The sequence below is a fragment of the Dermacentor andersoni genome, chromosome 7 (assembly GCF_023375885.2).
Source record: "Dermacentor andersoni chromosome 7, qqDerAnde1_hic_scaffold, whole genome shotgun sequence".
Classification (NCBI taxonomy): domain Eukaryota; kingdom Metazoa; phylum Arthropoda; class Arachnida; order Ixodida; family Ixodidae; genus Dermacentor; species Dermacentor andersoni.
In genome coordinates this window covers 30,734,766-30,749,727 of record NC_092820.1, presented here as the reverse complement: position 1 = coordinate 30,749,727, position 14,962 = coordinate 30,734,766, and the positions used below count along the sequence as shown (strand labels likewise).

General features: G+C 49.2%; 1 protein-coding gene across 2 annotated transcripts in view; it reads right to left on the bottom strand.

The window, feature by feature from the left end:
• The window catches only part of LOC129385937 (uncharacterized), a 199,533-nt gene that overhangs the window by 117,809 nt on the left and 66,762 nt on the right, over positions 1-14,962 (bottom strand). For both annotated transcript variants that reach the window (XM_055073112.2, XM_055073113.2), the window contains exon 3: positions 1,325-1,348. In XM_055073112.2, coding sequence (XP_054929087.1) covers positions 1,325-1,348 — 24 coding nt within the window. The remainder of the gene's footprint in view (positions 1-1,324; positions 1,349-14,962) is intronic.

The following is a 14,962-nucleotide window of genomic DNA, read 5'->3' as shown; positions in this document are numbered from 1 at the left end:
ACAGCTGTGTCTTACCAGTACTCACGTACGGGGCAGAAACCTGGAGGCTTACGAAAAGGGTTCTACTTAAATTGAGGACGACGCAACGAGCTATGGAAAGAAGAATGATAGGTGTAACGTTAAGGGATAAGAAAAGAGCAGATTGGGTGAGGGAACAAACGCGCGTTAGTGACATCTTAGTTGAAATCAAGAAAAAGAAATGGGCATGGGCAGGACATGTAATGAGGAGGGAAGATAACCGATGGTCATTAAGGGTTACCGACTGGATTCCGAGAGAAGGGAAGCGTAGCAGGGGGCGACAGAAAGTTAGGTGGGCAGATGAGATTAGGAAGTTTGGAGGATCAACATGGCCACAATTAGTACATGACCGGGGTAGTTGGAGGAGTATGGGAGAGGCCTTTGCCCTGCAGTGGGCGTAATCAGGCTGATGATGATGATGATGATGATGAATTGTGCTGCATCGCGATTTGAATCACGATCCTCTTGCACGGGAGGCGGATACTCTACCGTCCCCGCAGGAGTTAAATTAAAAATTAAATTATGGGATTTTACGTGACAAAACCACTTTCTGATTATGAGGCACGCCGTAGTGGAGGACTCCGGAAATTTCGACCACCTTGGGTTCTATACACATCTATGCTATACACACGCAAATGTCCAAGAAAGCGGGCCAGAGAATGGTCGTCTGGGTAGCTTATTGGTAAAGTACTGTATGCTTTATTCGGAAGATGTGAGTTCAGCTCATACCTGCAGCTAGCTATTCCGCCCCCTTTTATTTCCCTATGATGTTTCCGTAGCTCAAAGAATTTTATACTTTATTTAGGGAAATAAATAAGGAATACACAGGACGAAAGACTAGGAGGAGGCCATGGCGAAAACATTAAATGTTTATTGTGGCTACGATGCCTACGATATGTCGCCAGTGTAGCGCGAAGCAGTCGTGCTTCACTGGGGTCCATTGGCAACGCGCCGCACCAGACAGATTGTCCGTGACAGCCACCATATCGTGAAATTCAAAATGTATAGAGCCACTCTCAAATTTCGCATTAGCGAATATCGCCAGTGTCAGTGATCTTTTATAATTGACCGACAAATTTAACTCTGCGGAAAAATAATATGAATATGTAATCCAGATTTTATCAAAACCTAGAAAGACCCAGGGAACTTTTTTACCAAGGTAGGAGGAAGCTGGCTTCGGAGGTTCACAGCACTGGGGCAGCGCCTACCATTCAGCGTGGTAGCCTATCGTAGATTTATTTAGAAAATTATGCCTACTCATTTGGTAGTGACACGTGTTAACTTACGTACGTCGAAGGATACTCACTTGGGGCCAAAAGTTGGCTTTGTCCTGCAAAAAAATGCAGAGATGAATTAGTTATGTTTTACATAATATTTTTCTTTCCTTCAATGAAAGAAAATATTTACTGTACAGTTCCACCTGTCACGTCTGTACATTAAGTATGTCGATTACCCTGCGCAAAATGTCCATGCAAAACTTAAAGGCAACCAAGGGAAAGGCTCTGACTGTGCGCACATCAGCAACAAAAGCGGTTAGCCTTTGCAACGTAATTTTCGTTACGCGCCAACAATTCCTATGCGGTGTAACGACTTTGCAAATGAACTCGATCAATCGAATTTACCATGAGTAGAGGCGGAAGACGTGAACTAGGCTGGGTAAGTTCCCAAGACGTTTTCTGTGCGAAACGTGTTTTTGTTTATTCATCCCGACAATCGCTATTGCAGGTGTCCTTCGAACTATCTCGTTTAGCTGAAATGGCTACATGTATTGTCAACGGTCCCAATGTAACGGGTCTGAATGTGCACTGTATAAGATAAGGAGGTAGCTTTTAGAACTTCTAGAGTATTGGCGAGTCAACTAAGAGAGTTTTGTTAGTGCTGCAGATAACCTATTCGGAGCCACGTGCACCTCTCCGCGCATGCGTCGATGGTCCCTCTTTCCTTGTTTCTCTCTTTTCTCTTCTATATATATTTCCGAGCTGGAAATACAGCGTCGTCTTTTTGCTCTGCGAATCGGCCTGGATTTCATCGCCTAGCTGCCGGCCTTTGGCCGGTAGAGCGTAACAGTTAGCAAGCACTAGATATGATTGACTGATGTACGTTGTGCTGGGATTCTTGATAACATGTGAAATTGTGCACGATGATTTGTTCGTAAATAGTCTATTGAGTAGAAATCCATTGGTTCACTTTCATGATTCTTGCTGAAACCTGAGTGAAGCAGCTTGATGTGAAATATATAAACTTCATGCCTAGTATTGCGTTCCTGAAGACGTGCGTAAGCGCCATCTGTGTTGGCGAAACAGAAACAGGTCTGCGCAGATAGAGACCCCACTATGACTCTTATAGATCACGTGATCTATCGCCTTCCATGTTTTATTGAGATAGCAATTAAATGAACATCAAACGCGCATTTTCGTCGTCGGCGTCGGCGGGGACGGGATGCCCCATATAAAGTCCACGAGCAATAACACCATCGCCACGCGCCGCATGCTGTACGCGCGAGTGAAACCGCGCAGAGCGAGCTGATGATCGCGGCTCAATGTGGCGCGCGGAAGGCCGTGGGCGGATGAGGGGGATGGAGGAACGGGTGGCGGCATTGTTCTCCAGCAGCAAATGTGCATTTCATGACCGCGCGCAATGGCAGCCGACGATATTGGCTCAATCTCGCGTGCTCAAGGGAGGGACAAAAGCGGGCAGGAAGTGCCCCGCCTTTGGTCGCGCTCACGGAACCGGAACCGGGTAAAGGCAGGGGGGTAAGTGGGGCGCTGTTCTTTGGCAACAGCGCGTGGGCGTCCTCTTCAAAGCGGCCGGCTTCAGGGACAGAGCTTCAATGGGCCGACGGCACCTAGCTATGCGTGTGCTGCGCTCTCCCCTCCATGTTTGCGGTGAAGCGATCAACAGCACGAATGCCACTTCGCTAGCTGCTGCTGCTGCGCTTCCTCACGCCAGCGTTTTAACTGGAAGTCTCCGTGATCATCGAGTGTGATGTATTCGCGTTTTCTTGTGCGCGCTGACACCACGGTTGCTCATTTTGTTATTAGGCGAATGTTTCCAAGCTAATACGGCCGATAAACCTACTATAATAGGTATACCTGTCTATTTGATTTGCAATCGCAATCGCTGCTATCTCCCTTCGGGCAAAACTGCTACATTTTTTCTTTGCAGTACTGTGCGTCCTGCTGCACCAAAGGGCGTGTTGTCGTATTCAAGTCGCCAGGGCACACGTGGTTCCTTGTGGGCACGCCACACCACTTGCGAGTTTAGCCAAGTCAGACAACTTGCCGAAGACTGCGGCAATGGCAAAGCCCGTGATATTGCGGAAGCCTATGTAATGCTCAGAGTTAAGCGTGCGCTCTGCTCACCACCTCCGCCATGTAGCTCCGACGGTGGGTACGTTGTCCTGTTCACACAGCAGGCAAAAGTGGTTTTTATGGGCTGTCCACACCGGTTGTCAGCGCAACCACGTCTGCCACCATGCCTATGACTTCCGCAATGGGCGCTCTTTTTGCTATAGCTATAGCTATATGCCATAGCTATATGCTACATGCCTGCAGCGGTGGCGATGGCGGTGGCGTAGAGGTAGAACATCCGCCTCGCCTGCAAGAGGACCGTGATTCAAATCCCGGTGCCACGCAATGTTCCACCGGAATAAAAAAAATGTCTGTGCTGATAAAATTGGAAAAACAGGCCTGGAGTTCGGCCTGATTCCCGTGACCAAGACCGGTAACGTACTCCCTCACCAGAGGAGGATTGGCCACCCTAGTGCAGTACTTGGCCACAACCTTCCATATGAATACAGCAATGAAACCGCGGCCCTCAGTCCCCAGCAGCAGCGCAGCAACTGACCACGGCGATGGTCAGACCTGTGACGCAGCAGAGGGTGCTAAGAATCCCTGGATTCGGACAGGCCGCCATTGGAATCTGAATCTGGAAACGTTTAACGCTAGAACGTTATCTAGTGAGGCGAGCCTAGCAGTGCTATTGCAGAAATTAGAGGACAGTAAATGGGATATAATAGGGCTCGGTGAAGTTAAGACGACAAAAGAAGCTTATACAGTGCTAAAAAGCCGGCACGTCCTGTGCTACCGGGGCTTAGCGGAGAGACGAGAACTAGGAGTCGGATTCCTGATTAATAGGAATATAGCTGGTATCATACAGGAACTCTATAGCATTACTGAGAGGGTGGCAGATCTTGTTGTGAAACTTAATATAAGGTACAAATTGAAGGTCGTACAGGTCTACGCCCCTACATCCAGTCACGATGACCAGGAAGTCGAAAGCTTCTATCAAGACGTGGAATTGGTGATGGGTAATGTCAAAACAAAACGCACTCTACTGATGGGCGACTTCGATGCCAAGGTAGGCAAGAAGCAGGCTGCAGACAACTCAGTGGGGGAATATGGCATAGGCACTAGGAATAGCAGGGGAGAGCTATTAGTAGACTTTGCAGAACAGAATAATATGCGGATAATGAATACCTTCTTCCGCAAGCAGGTTAGCCGAAAGTGAACGTGGAGGAGCCCGAATAGCGAGACCACAAATGAAATAGACCTTATACTCTGCGCTAACGCTGACATCATGCATGATGTGGACGTGCTCGGCAAGGTGCGCTGCTGTGACCATAGGATGGTAAGAACTCAAATTAGCCTAGACCTGAGGAGGGAACGGAAGAAACTGGTGCATAAGAAGCCGATCAATGAGTTAGCAGTAAGAGGGAAAATACAAGTATTCCAGATCAAGCTATAGAACAGGTATTCGGCTTTAACTCAGGAAGAGGACGTTAATGTTGAAAGAATGAACGAGGATCTTATGGGCATCATTAAGGAGTATGCAATAGAAGTCGGTGGTAACTCCGTTAGACAGGATACTGGTAAGCAGGAGACGAAAGGTCTGATTTCAGGAACGCAGGAAGCCTAAAAACAGTGAAGAAGATACTAGGAATTGGCAAGAATCCGATGTACGCGTTAAGAGACCAATCCGACAATATCATTACTACTTTGATGAGATAGTTCAAGTGGATGAGGAGTAATATAGAGATTTATACAGTACCAGTGGCACCCACGACGATAATGGAAGAGAGAATAGTCTAGAGGGATTTGAAATCCCACAGTTATAGCCGGAATTAGTAAAGAAAGCCTTGAAAGCTATGCAAAGAGGGAAGCACCTGGCGAGGATGAGATAACAGCAGATTTGTTGAAGGATGGTGGACAGATTGTTCTAGAAGGACTGGCCACCCTGTATACGCTATGCCTCATGACCGCGAGCGTACCAGAATCTTGGAAGAACGCTAAAATAATCCTAATCGATAAGAGAGGGGACGCCACGGACTTCAAAAATTATAGACCGATCAGCTTACTGTCCGTTGCCTACAAACTACTTACTAAGGCAATCGCAAATAGAATCAGGAACACCTTAGACTTCTGTCAAGCAAAGGACCAGGCAGGATTCCGTAAAGGCTACTCAACGATAGACCATATTCACACGATCAATCAGGTGATACAGAAATGTGCGGAATATAACCAACCCTTATATATAGCTTTCATTGGTTACGAGAAAGCGTTTGCTTCTGTCGAAACTTCAGCAGTCATGGAGGCATTACGGAATCAGGGTGTAGACGAGCCGTATGTAAAAATACTGAAAGATATCGGTAGCAGCTCCACAGCCACCGTAGTCCTCCATAAAGAAAGCAACAAAATTCCAATAAAGAAAGGCGTCAGGCAGGGAGATACGATCTCTCCAATGCTATTCACAGCGTGTTTACAGGAGGTATTCAGAGACCTGAATTGGGAAGAATTGGGGATAAGAGTTAATGGAGAACACCTTAGTAACTTGCGATTCGCTTATGATATTATGATACAGTGAAGCCACGTCAGTGAATTTGCCCACGACTCGCAATGGGCTTGCTTGACGCTGTGGAAATGTGCGAAATAAGCAGATGTAAGCGTCCGCTCTGCACGCCGCCTTCGCTGCCAAGTAGCTGCGATGATGGGTACGTTGCTATTTTCAAGCCACCAGGCCACACGTGCTTCCTTCCCGGCAGTCCACACCACGTGACAGTGCAGCCACGTTAGTGAAGCTGCCGATGACTGTCGAATGGAGGCGCTTGATGTTGCGCAAACGTGTGAAATCACGAGAAGTAGGCGTCAACACTGCTCGGTGCCTCCACTGCCAAGTAGCTACGATGAGGGGGGCGTTGCCCTTTTCAAGTCACCAGGGCACACGTGCTTCCTTGTGGGCGATCCACAATGATAGTCAGTGTAGCCACGTCAGTCAGCTTGCATATGACTGTCGTATGGGTGTGCTTGATCATACGGAAACGTGTGAAATGATCAGAATAAGATTTCGCTCTATACGCCGCCTTCGCAGTCAAGAAGCTGCGATGGTGGGTACGTTGCCATTTTCAAGTTACCAGGAACGCTATAACGTAAAACTATTCCAAACTTTTCTATTCCGATTCTGCTTTCACCCTCCACGATTGGTCAAAAACTTTTTTCGACCACACCCACTTCCCCTGTCTGTCACGCGACGTCACGAAAACTGCCGTACCTCCCCATCTGATACGATGTGTACACATTGATTATGTATAATTTGACAGAAAAAAAGAAAAACAGTTATTTCTGATTCGACCCTTTTTCGCCATTAGCCCTCGGCTATTGGTAAAAAGTTTTCGGGCTGCACCCACTTCACCTGCCTGTCACGCGACGTCACACAACTGCCCAAACTCACCGCGTCAAAGGGACGTGTACGCGATAAAGATGCAATAATATGCCGAACAAAACTGAATTTTCTTCGGAATAGCCGAAGGCTGTCCCGTTCCGAAAGGAATAAAAGATGGCGGCCGCCGATCGCTGAGACGCTGGCTACTCGCACCTGCCGGATAGCATGGGTGTATTTGCGTATAATAAAACTTCTTGCGTGGCCATGTAACGTTTTAGAGCCCTTTCGGCCCGTTTACAACTTCATTCTGCCAACTCTTCTTTGCTGAGGGTCACTTTTAGCATCATTCTTAAGATTCCATTGCATGCCGCCGTGATTTTCGACCAGCCACCACTAGCTAAGTAAGGGAAAGCCGACCAATCGCAGACGCCGACACCACCCTCTTCATCCGGTTATTGATTTTCAGTGCACTGGATCTGTCTCAGTGAGTCCCTCTCCACTTGAGCGTTCTCATTGTCTCTTGTCAGCCAATTAGATATGACAAGCCGCTCAGTGTAGGCAATGTTATTCGTTTTTCAAGCAAACAAAAGTGACCTCCTATGAACGAGGAGAGCCTTTGATTGGTCTGTTCAGACAACCCTGCGGGTTACCGCCCGGTGCTTGCGTTGGTGGTTACGCAAATGTGACGTCAGGAGATTGGAATAGAAACATATTGGAATAGTTTTACGTTATAGGGCCCCAGGGCACACGTATTTTCTTGCGGGTGGTCCACACCGCTTGACAGTGCAGCCACGTCAGTGGACCTGCCTATGACTGTCGAATGGACGCTTTTGATGCAGCGGAAACGCGTGAAATTACCAGAAGTAAGCGTCAGCGCTGGTCGCCGCCTCCTCTGCCAAGTAGCTGCGATGATGGGTGCGTTGCCCTTTTCAAGTCACCAGGGCCCACGAGCTTGGTTCCTTGTGGGCGGCCCACTCCGCTTCACAGTGCAGCCACGTCAGTCAACTTACTGATGACTGTCGTAATGGGCTCACTTGATGCTGCGGAAACCAGTGAAATATCCAGAACTATGCGTCTGCTCCGCTCGCCGCCTCCGTTGCCAAGTAGCTCCGACAATTGGTACCTTCCCCTTTACAAGTCACCAGGGCACACATGCTTCCTTGTCGGGAATACACACAGCTTGACAGTGCCGCCACGTCAGTCAACTTGCCGATGACTGTCGCGATGGCCACACACTGCATACAGCGGAAGCCTCTGAAATACCCGGAAGTAGGCGTCCGCTCCGCTCGCCGCCTCCGCTGCCAAGTAGCTACGACGATGGGTACGTTGTCTTTTTCCAGTAACCAGGGCACACGTGCTTCATTTTCGGCGGTACACGACGCTTGACAGTGCCGATACGTTCGTCAACTTACCGATTACTGTATCAATGGCCGTTGGCTTCATAATGTAGAAGCCTGTCAAATAAGCAGAAGTAGCCGTCAACCCCGCTCGCCGCCTGTGCTGCCAAGTAGCTGCGATGATGGGTGCATTGTCCCTTTCAAGTAACCAAGGCACACGAGCTTGGTTCCTTGTGTGCAGTCCACACCGCTTGACAGTGCAGCCACGTCAGTCAAGTTGCCGACGACTGTCGCAATGAGTGTGCTTGATGCTGCGGAAACATTTGAAGTGAGCAGAAGTAAGTGTTCGCTCTGCACACCCCTTTGGCTGCCGAGTAGCTGCAATGATTTGTGCGTTGTCCTTTTCAAATCGCCAGGGACAACGTGCTTCGTTGTGGGCAGTCCACACCGCTAGTCAATGAAGCCACGTGAGTGAACCTCCCAAATGACTGTCTCAATGGGCGCGCTAGATGCTGCGGAAGCCCGTGAAATATGCAGAAATATGCGTCCGTTGTGCTAGCCGCCTCCACTGCCAAGCAGCGGTGACGATGGGTGCGTTATCCTTTTCAAGCCACCAGGGGGCACCTGCTTCCTAGTGAGCGGTCCACAGCATTAGTCAGTGCAACCACCTCAGTTAACCTGCCGATGACTGTCGCAAACGGCGCACTTGATGCTGCGGAAACGTGTGAAATAAGCAGAAGTAAGGCGTCCGGTCCACTCGCCGCCCCCGCTGCCAAGTAGCTTTGACGAGTAGTACCTTGTCCTTTTGAAGTCACCAGGACACACGTGCTTCCTTGTGGGCGGTCCACACCGCTTGAGAGTGCAGCCACGTCATTCAAGTTGCCAATGACGGTCGCAATGGGCTCGCTTGATACTCTCAAAACGTGTGAAATGAGCAGAAGTAAATGTCCGCTCTGCACGTCGCCTTCGCTGCCAAGTAGCTGCGATGATGGGTACCTTGTCTTTTTCAAGTCACCAGGGCACACGAGCTTGGTTCCTTGTGGGCGGTCCACACCGCTTGACAGTGCAGCCAAGTCAGTCAAGTTGCCGATGGCTGTCGCAATGGGCTTGCTTGACGCTGCAGAAACGTGTAAAATTAGCATAAGCGTCCGCTCTGCACGCAGCCTTTGCTGCCAAGTAGCTACGATGATGGGTACATTGTCCTTTTGAAGTCCAAAGGGCACTAGTGCTTCCTTGTGGGCATTCGACAGCGCTAGAGAGTGCAGCCGCGTCAGTCAACTTCCCGATGACTGCCGCATTGGGTGTGCTTGATGCTGCGGAATTCCTAGAGCGTACCAGAATCTTGTAAGAACGCTAACATAATCCTAATCCATAAGAAAGGGGACGCCAATGACTTGAAAAATTATAAACCGATCAGCTTACTGTCAGTTGCCTACAAACTATTTACTAAGGTAATCGAAAATAGAATCAGGAACACCTTAGACTTCCGTCAAGCAAAGGACCAGTCAGTATTATGTAAAGGATACTCAACAATGGACCATATTCAAACTAACAATCAGGTGATAGACAAATGTGCGGAATATAACCAACCCTTATATGTAGCTGTCATTGATTACGAGAAAGCGTTTGATTCTGTCGAAACCTCAGCACTTATGGAGGCATTACGGGATGAAAGGTGTAGACGAGCCGTATGTAAAATTGCTGAAAGATATCTAAAGCGGCTCCACAGCCACCGTAGTCCTCCATAAAGAAACCAACACAATCACAATAAAGAAAGGCGTCAGGCAGGGAGATACGATCTCTCCAATGCTATTCACATCGTGTTTATAGGAGGTATTCAGAGACCTGGATTGGGAAGAATTGGGGATAAAGGTTAATGGAGAATACCTTATTAACTTGCGATTCGCTGATGATATTGCCTTGCTTAGTAACTCAGGGGACTAATTGCAATGCATGCTCGCGGACCTGGAGAGGCAAAGCAGAAGAGTGGGTCTAAAAATATTCTGCAGAAAACTAAATTATTGTTTAACAGTCTCGGAAGAAAACAGCAGTTTACGATAGGTAGCGAGGCACTGGAAGTGGTAAGGGAATAGATCTACTTAAGGCAGGTAGTGACCGCGGACGCGGACCATGAGACTGAATTAATCTGAAGAATAAGAATGGGATGGGGTGCGTTTAACAGGCATTCTCAGATCGTGAACAGCGGGTTTCCATTATCCCTCAAGAGAAAAGTATATAACAGCTGTGTCTTGCCAGTACTCACGTACGGGGCAGAAACCTGGAGGCTTACGAAAAGGGTTGTACATAAATTGAGGACGACGCAACGAGCTATGGAAAGAATGATAGGTGTAACGTTAAGGGATAAGAAAAGAGCAGATTGGGTGAGGGAACAAACGCGAGTTAATGATATCTCAATTGAAATCAAGAAAAAGAAATGGGCATGGGCAGGACATGTAACGAGGAGGGAAGATAACTGATGGTCATTAAGGGTTACGGACTGCATTCCAAGGGAAGGGAAGCGTAGCAGGGGGCGGCAGAAAGTAATGTGGGCGGATGAGATTAAGATGTTTGCAAGGACGACATGGCCACAATTAGTACATGACCGGGGTTGTTGGAGAAGTATGGGAGAGCCCTTTGCCCTGCAGTGGGCGTAACCGGGCTGATGATGATGATGGTGATGATGATGATGCTACGGAAGCATGTGAAACGAGCAGAATAAGTGTCCGCTCTGTACGCCGCCTTCACAGCGAAGTAGCTGCTATGGTGGGTACGTTGACATTTTCAAGTCACCAGTGAATACGTCGTTTTACTGCGGGTGGTCCACACCACTTGAAAGTGCAGCCACGTCAGTGAAGCTGCCGATGACTGTTGAATGGACGCGCTTGATGCTATGGAAACGTTCGAAATCCCTAGAAGTAAGCTTCAGCTCTGGTCCCCGCCTCCGTGGCAATGTAGCTGCGATGACGGGTGCGTTGCCCTTTTCAATTCACCAGGACACACGAGCTTGGTTCCTTGTGGGCGGTGCACACCGCTTGACAGTGCAGGCACGTGAGTCAACTTGCTGATGACGGTCGGAATGGGCTCAGTTGACGCTGTGGAAGCCTGTGAAATGAGCAAAATGAAGTGTCCGCTCTGCACGCCCCCTTCGCTGCCAAGCAGCTGCGCTGATTTGTGCGTTGTCTTTTTCAAGCCACCAGGGCACACGTGCTCCTTGTTGGCGGTACACACCGCTTGACGGTGCGGTCAAGTCCGTCAACTTGCCGATCACTGTCGCAATGGGATGAGTTGACGCTGTGGAAACGTGAAATGAGCAAAAGTAAGTGTCCGCTCTGCAGCCCACCTTCGCACCAAGTAGCTGCGTTGATTTTTGCGTTGTCCTTTTCAAGTCACCAGGACAAACGTGCTTCCTTGAGGGCGGTCCACACAATTAGTCAGTGCAACCACGTCAGTGAACCAGGCGATGACTGTCGCAATGGGCGCATTTGATGCTGCGGAAACGTGTGGAATAAGCAGACGTAAGGCAATCTATACGCAAGTATGCGAGTAAGGCCCTGTATACGCAATGCCTCATGAACTCGCGCGTACCGGAATCTTGGAAGAACGCTAACATGATCCTAATCCATAAGGAAGAGGACGCCAATGACTTGAAAAATTATAGGCCGAGTTGTCCGAGTCAGAGTATAGACTCGGACAACTCGGTATGAGACCTCATAATTTAATTTTTTTTAGGGGGCGCCAAAGGCATGAAAAATTATAGACCGATCATCTTACTGTCCGTTGCCTAGAAAAAGTTTGCTAACGTAATCGCAAATAGAATCAGGAACACTTTAGACTTCTGTCAAGAAAAGGACCAGGCAGGATTCCTTAAAGGCTACCAAACAATATACCATATTCACACTAACAATCAGGTGATAGAGAAATGTGCGGAATCTAACCATCCCTTATATATAGCTTTCATTGATTACGAGAAAGCGTTTGATTCTGTCGAAACCTCAGCAGTCATGGAGGCATTACGGAATCAGGGTGTAGAGGAGCCGTATGTAAAAATACTGAAAGATATCTATAGCGGCTCCACAGCAACTGTAGTACTCCATAAAGAAAGCAACAAAATCCCAATAAAGAAAGGCATCAGGCTGGGAGATACGATGTCTCCAATGCTATTCACAGCGTGTTTGCAGGAGGTATTCAGAGACCTGGATTCGGAAGAATTGGGGAAAAACGTTAATGGAGAATTCCTTAGTAACTTGCGATTCGCTGATGATATTGCCTTGCTTAGTAACTCAGGGGACCAATTGCAATGCATGCTCACTGACCTGGAGAGGCAAAGCAGAAGAGCGGGTCTAAATATAAATCTGTAGAAAACTAAAGTAATGTTTAACAGTCCTGGAAGAGAACAACAATTTACAATAAGTAGCGAGGCACTGGAAGTGGTAAGGGAATACATCTACTTAGGGCAGGTAGTGACGGCGGATCCGGATCATGAGACGGCAATAATCAGAAGAATAAGAATGGCCTGGGGTGCGTTTGGCAGGCATTCTCAGGTCATGAACAGCAGGTTGCGATTATTCCTCAAGAAAAAAGTGCATAACAACGGTGTCTTATGAGTACTCACGTACGTGGCAGGAACCTGGAGGCTGGCGAAAAGGGTTCTACTCAAATTGCGGACGACGCAACGAGCTATGGAAAGAAGGATGATGGGTGTAAAATAAGGGATAAGAAAAGAGCAGATTGGGTGAGGGAACAAACGCGAGTTAATGACATCTTAGCTGAAATGAAGACAAAGAAATGTGCATGGGCAGGACATGTAATGAGGAGGGAAGATAACCGATGGTCATTAAGGGTTACGGACTGAATTCCAAGGGAAGGGAAGCGTAGCCGGGGGCGGCAGAAAGTTAGGTGGGCGGATGACATTAGGAAGTTTGCAGGGACGACAAGGCCACAATTAGTACATGACCGGGGTTGTTGGAGAAGTATGGGAGAGGCGTTTGCCCTGCAGTGGACGTAACCAGGCTGATGATGATGATGAAGGCGTCCGCTCCGCTGGCCGCTTCCGCTACCAAGTAGCTCCGACGAATGGTACCTTGTGCTTTTCAAGTGACCAGGGCGCATGTGCTTCCTTGTTGGCGGTACACGGCGCTTGATTGTGCAGTCACGTCCGTCAACTTGCCCATCACTGTGGCAACTGCCGCGCACTTCATACTGGGGAAGCCTGTAAAATAAACAGTAGTAAGCGTCCGCTCCGCTCACCGCCTTCGCTGCCAAGTAGTTGCGACGATGGGTGCGTTGTCCTTTTCCAGTAAACAGGACACGCGTGCTTCCTTGTGGGCGGTACACACCGCTTGACAGTGCAGATACATAAGTCAGCTTACCGGTGACTGTATCAATGGCCGCGGTTCGTACTGTAGAAGCCTCTGAAATAAGCAGAAGTAGGCGTCCAAGGCGCACGCCGCCTCCACTGCCAAGTAACTGCGACGATGGGTGCATTGTCCTTTTCAAGTCACCAGGCCACGCGAGCTTGGTTCTTGTGGGCGGCCCACACCGCTTGCCAGGTCAGTCAAGTTGCCGATGACTGTCGGAATGGGCTCTCTTGATGGAGCGGAAATGTGTTAAATGGGCAGAAGTAAGCGTCCGCTCTGCACGTCGCCTTCCCTGCCAAGTAGCGGAGATGATGGGTACGTTGTCCTTTTCCAGTAACCAGAAAACACGTGCTTGCTTTTGGGCGGTACACACCACTTGACAGGAAAGATATTTTAGTCAACTTGCCTATGGCTGTCTCTATGGCCGCGCGCTTCATACTGTGGAAGCCTGTGAAATAAGCAGAAATAGGCTTCCGCCCTGATCTCCGCCTCCGCTGTCAAGAAGTTGCGATGATGGGTAGCTTGACCTTATCGAGTCACCAGGACACACGAACTTGGTTCCTTGCGGGCGGCCCACGCCGCTTCACAGTGCAGCCACGTCAGTCAAATAGCCGATGTCATTGGCCATGGGTTCCCTTGATCGTGCGGAAGCCTGTGCAATAAGCCGAAGTAAGCGACGCTCTGTTCGCTGCCTCCACTGCCAAGTAGCACCGACGGCTGGTGCGTTGTCCTTATCAAGTCACCAGGGCAGACGTAAACCCTTGTGGGTTCTGCTGACCGCTTGCCAGTGCAATCACGCCAGTCAACTTGCTGATAACTGTCGCCGTGGGAGCGCGCTTCATAGCGCGGCAGCCTGTGAAATGAGCAGAATTAAGCGTCCGCTATGCTCGCCGCCTCCGCTGCCATGCAGATGTGACCATGGGTACGTTGCCCTTTTAAATACAGCAGGGTACACGTAGTTCTTTCTGGGTGCTCCACACGGGTTGTCCATGCAGCCACGGCAGCATGCAAGCCGATGACCGTGGCAATGACCACGGGCATGAACTGCGGTAACTTGTGAAATAAGCAGATGTTTGCGTGCACTTGCTCACCGCCTCCGCTGCCAAGTAGCTGCGACGATAGGTGCATTGTCCATTTCATGTCACAAGGACACACGTCGCTCCTTTTATGCTGTCCCCAGCACTTTCTAGTGCAGCCACGTCTACATGCCGATGACTCCGCAATGGCCGCTCGCTAGATACTGCGGAAGGCTGTGGAATAATCAGATGTAAGCGTACGCTCTGCTCGCCGCCTCCGCTGCCATGTAGCTGTCACGATGAGTGCGTTGCGCGTTTCCAGTAACTAGAACACACGTGCTTCCTTGTGGGCAGCCCACATCGCTTGTTAGTGCAGGTACGTTAGTCAACTTGCCGATGACTGTCGGAATGGCCGTGTGCATGATAGTGCCGAAGCCTGTGAAATAAGCAGAAGTAAGCGTCCATTCTGCTAGAAACGTTAGCTGCCAAGTAGCTGCGACTGTGGGTGCGTTGTCATGTTGGAGCTACCAGGACACACGTAGCTCCTCTTTGGCGGTCCAAACCGCTCCTCCTTGCA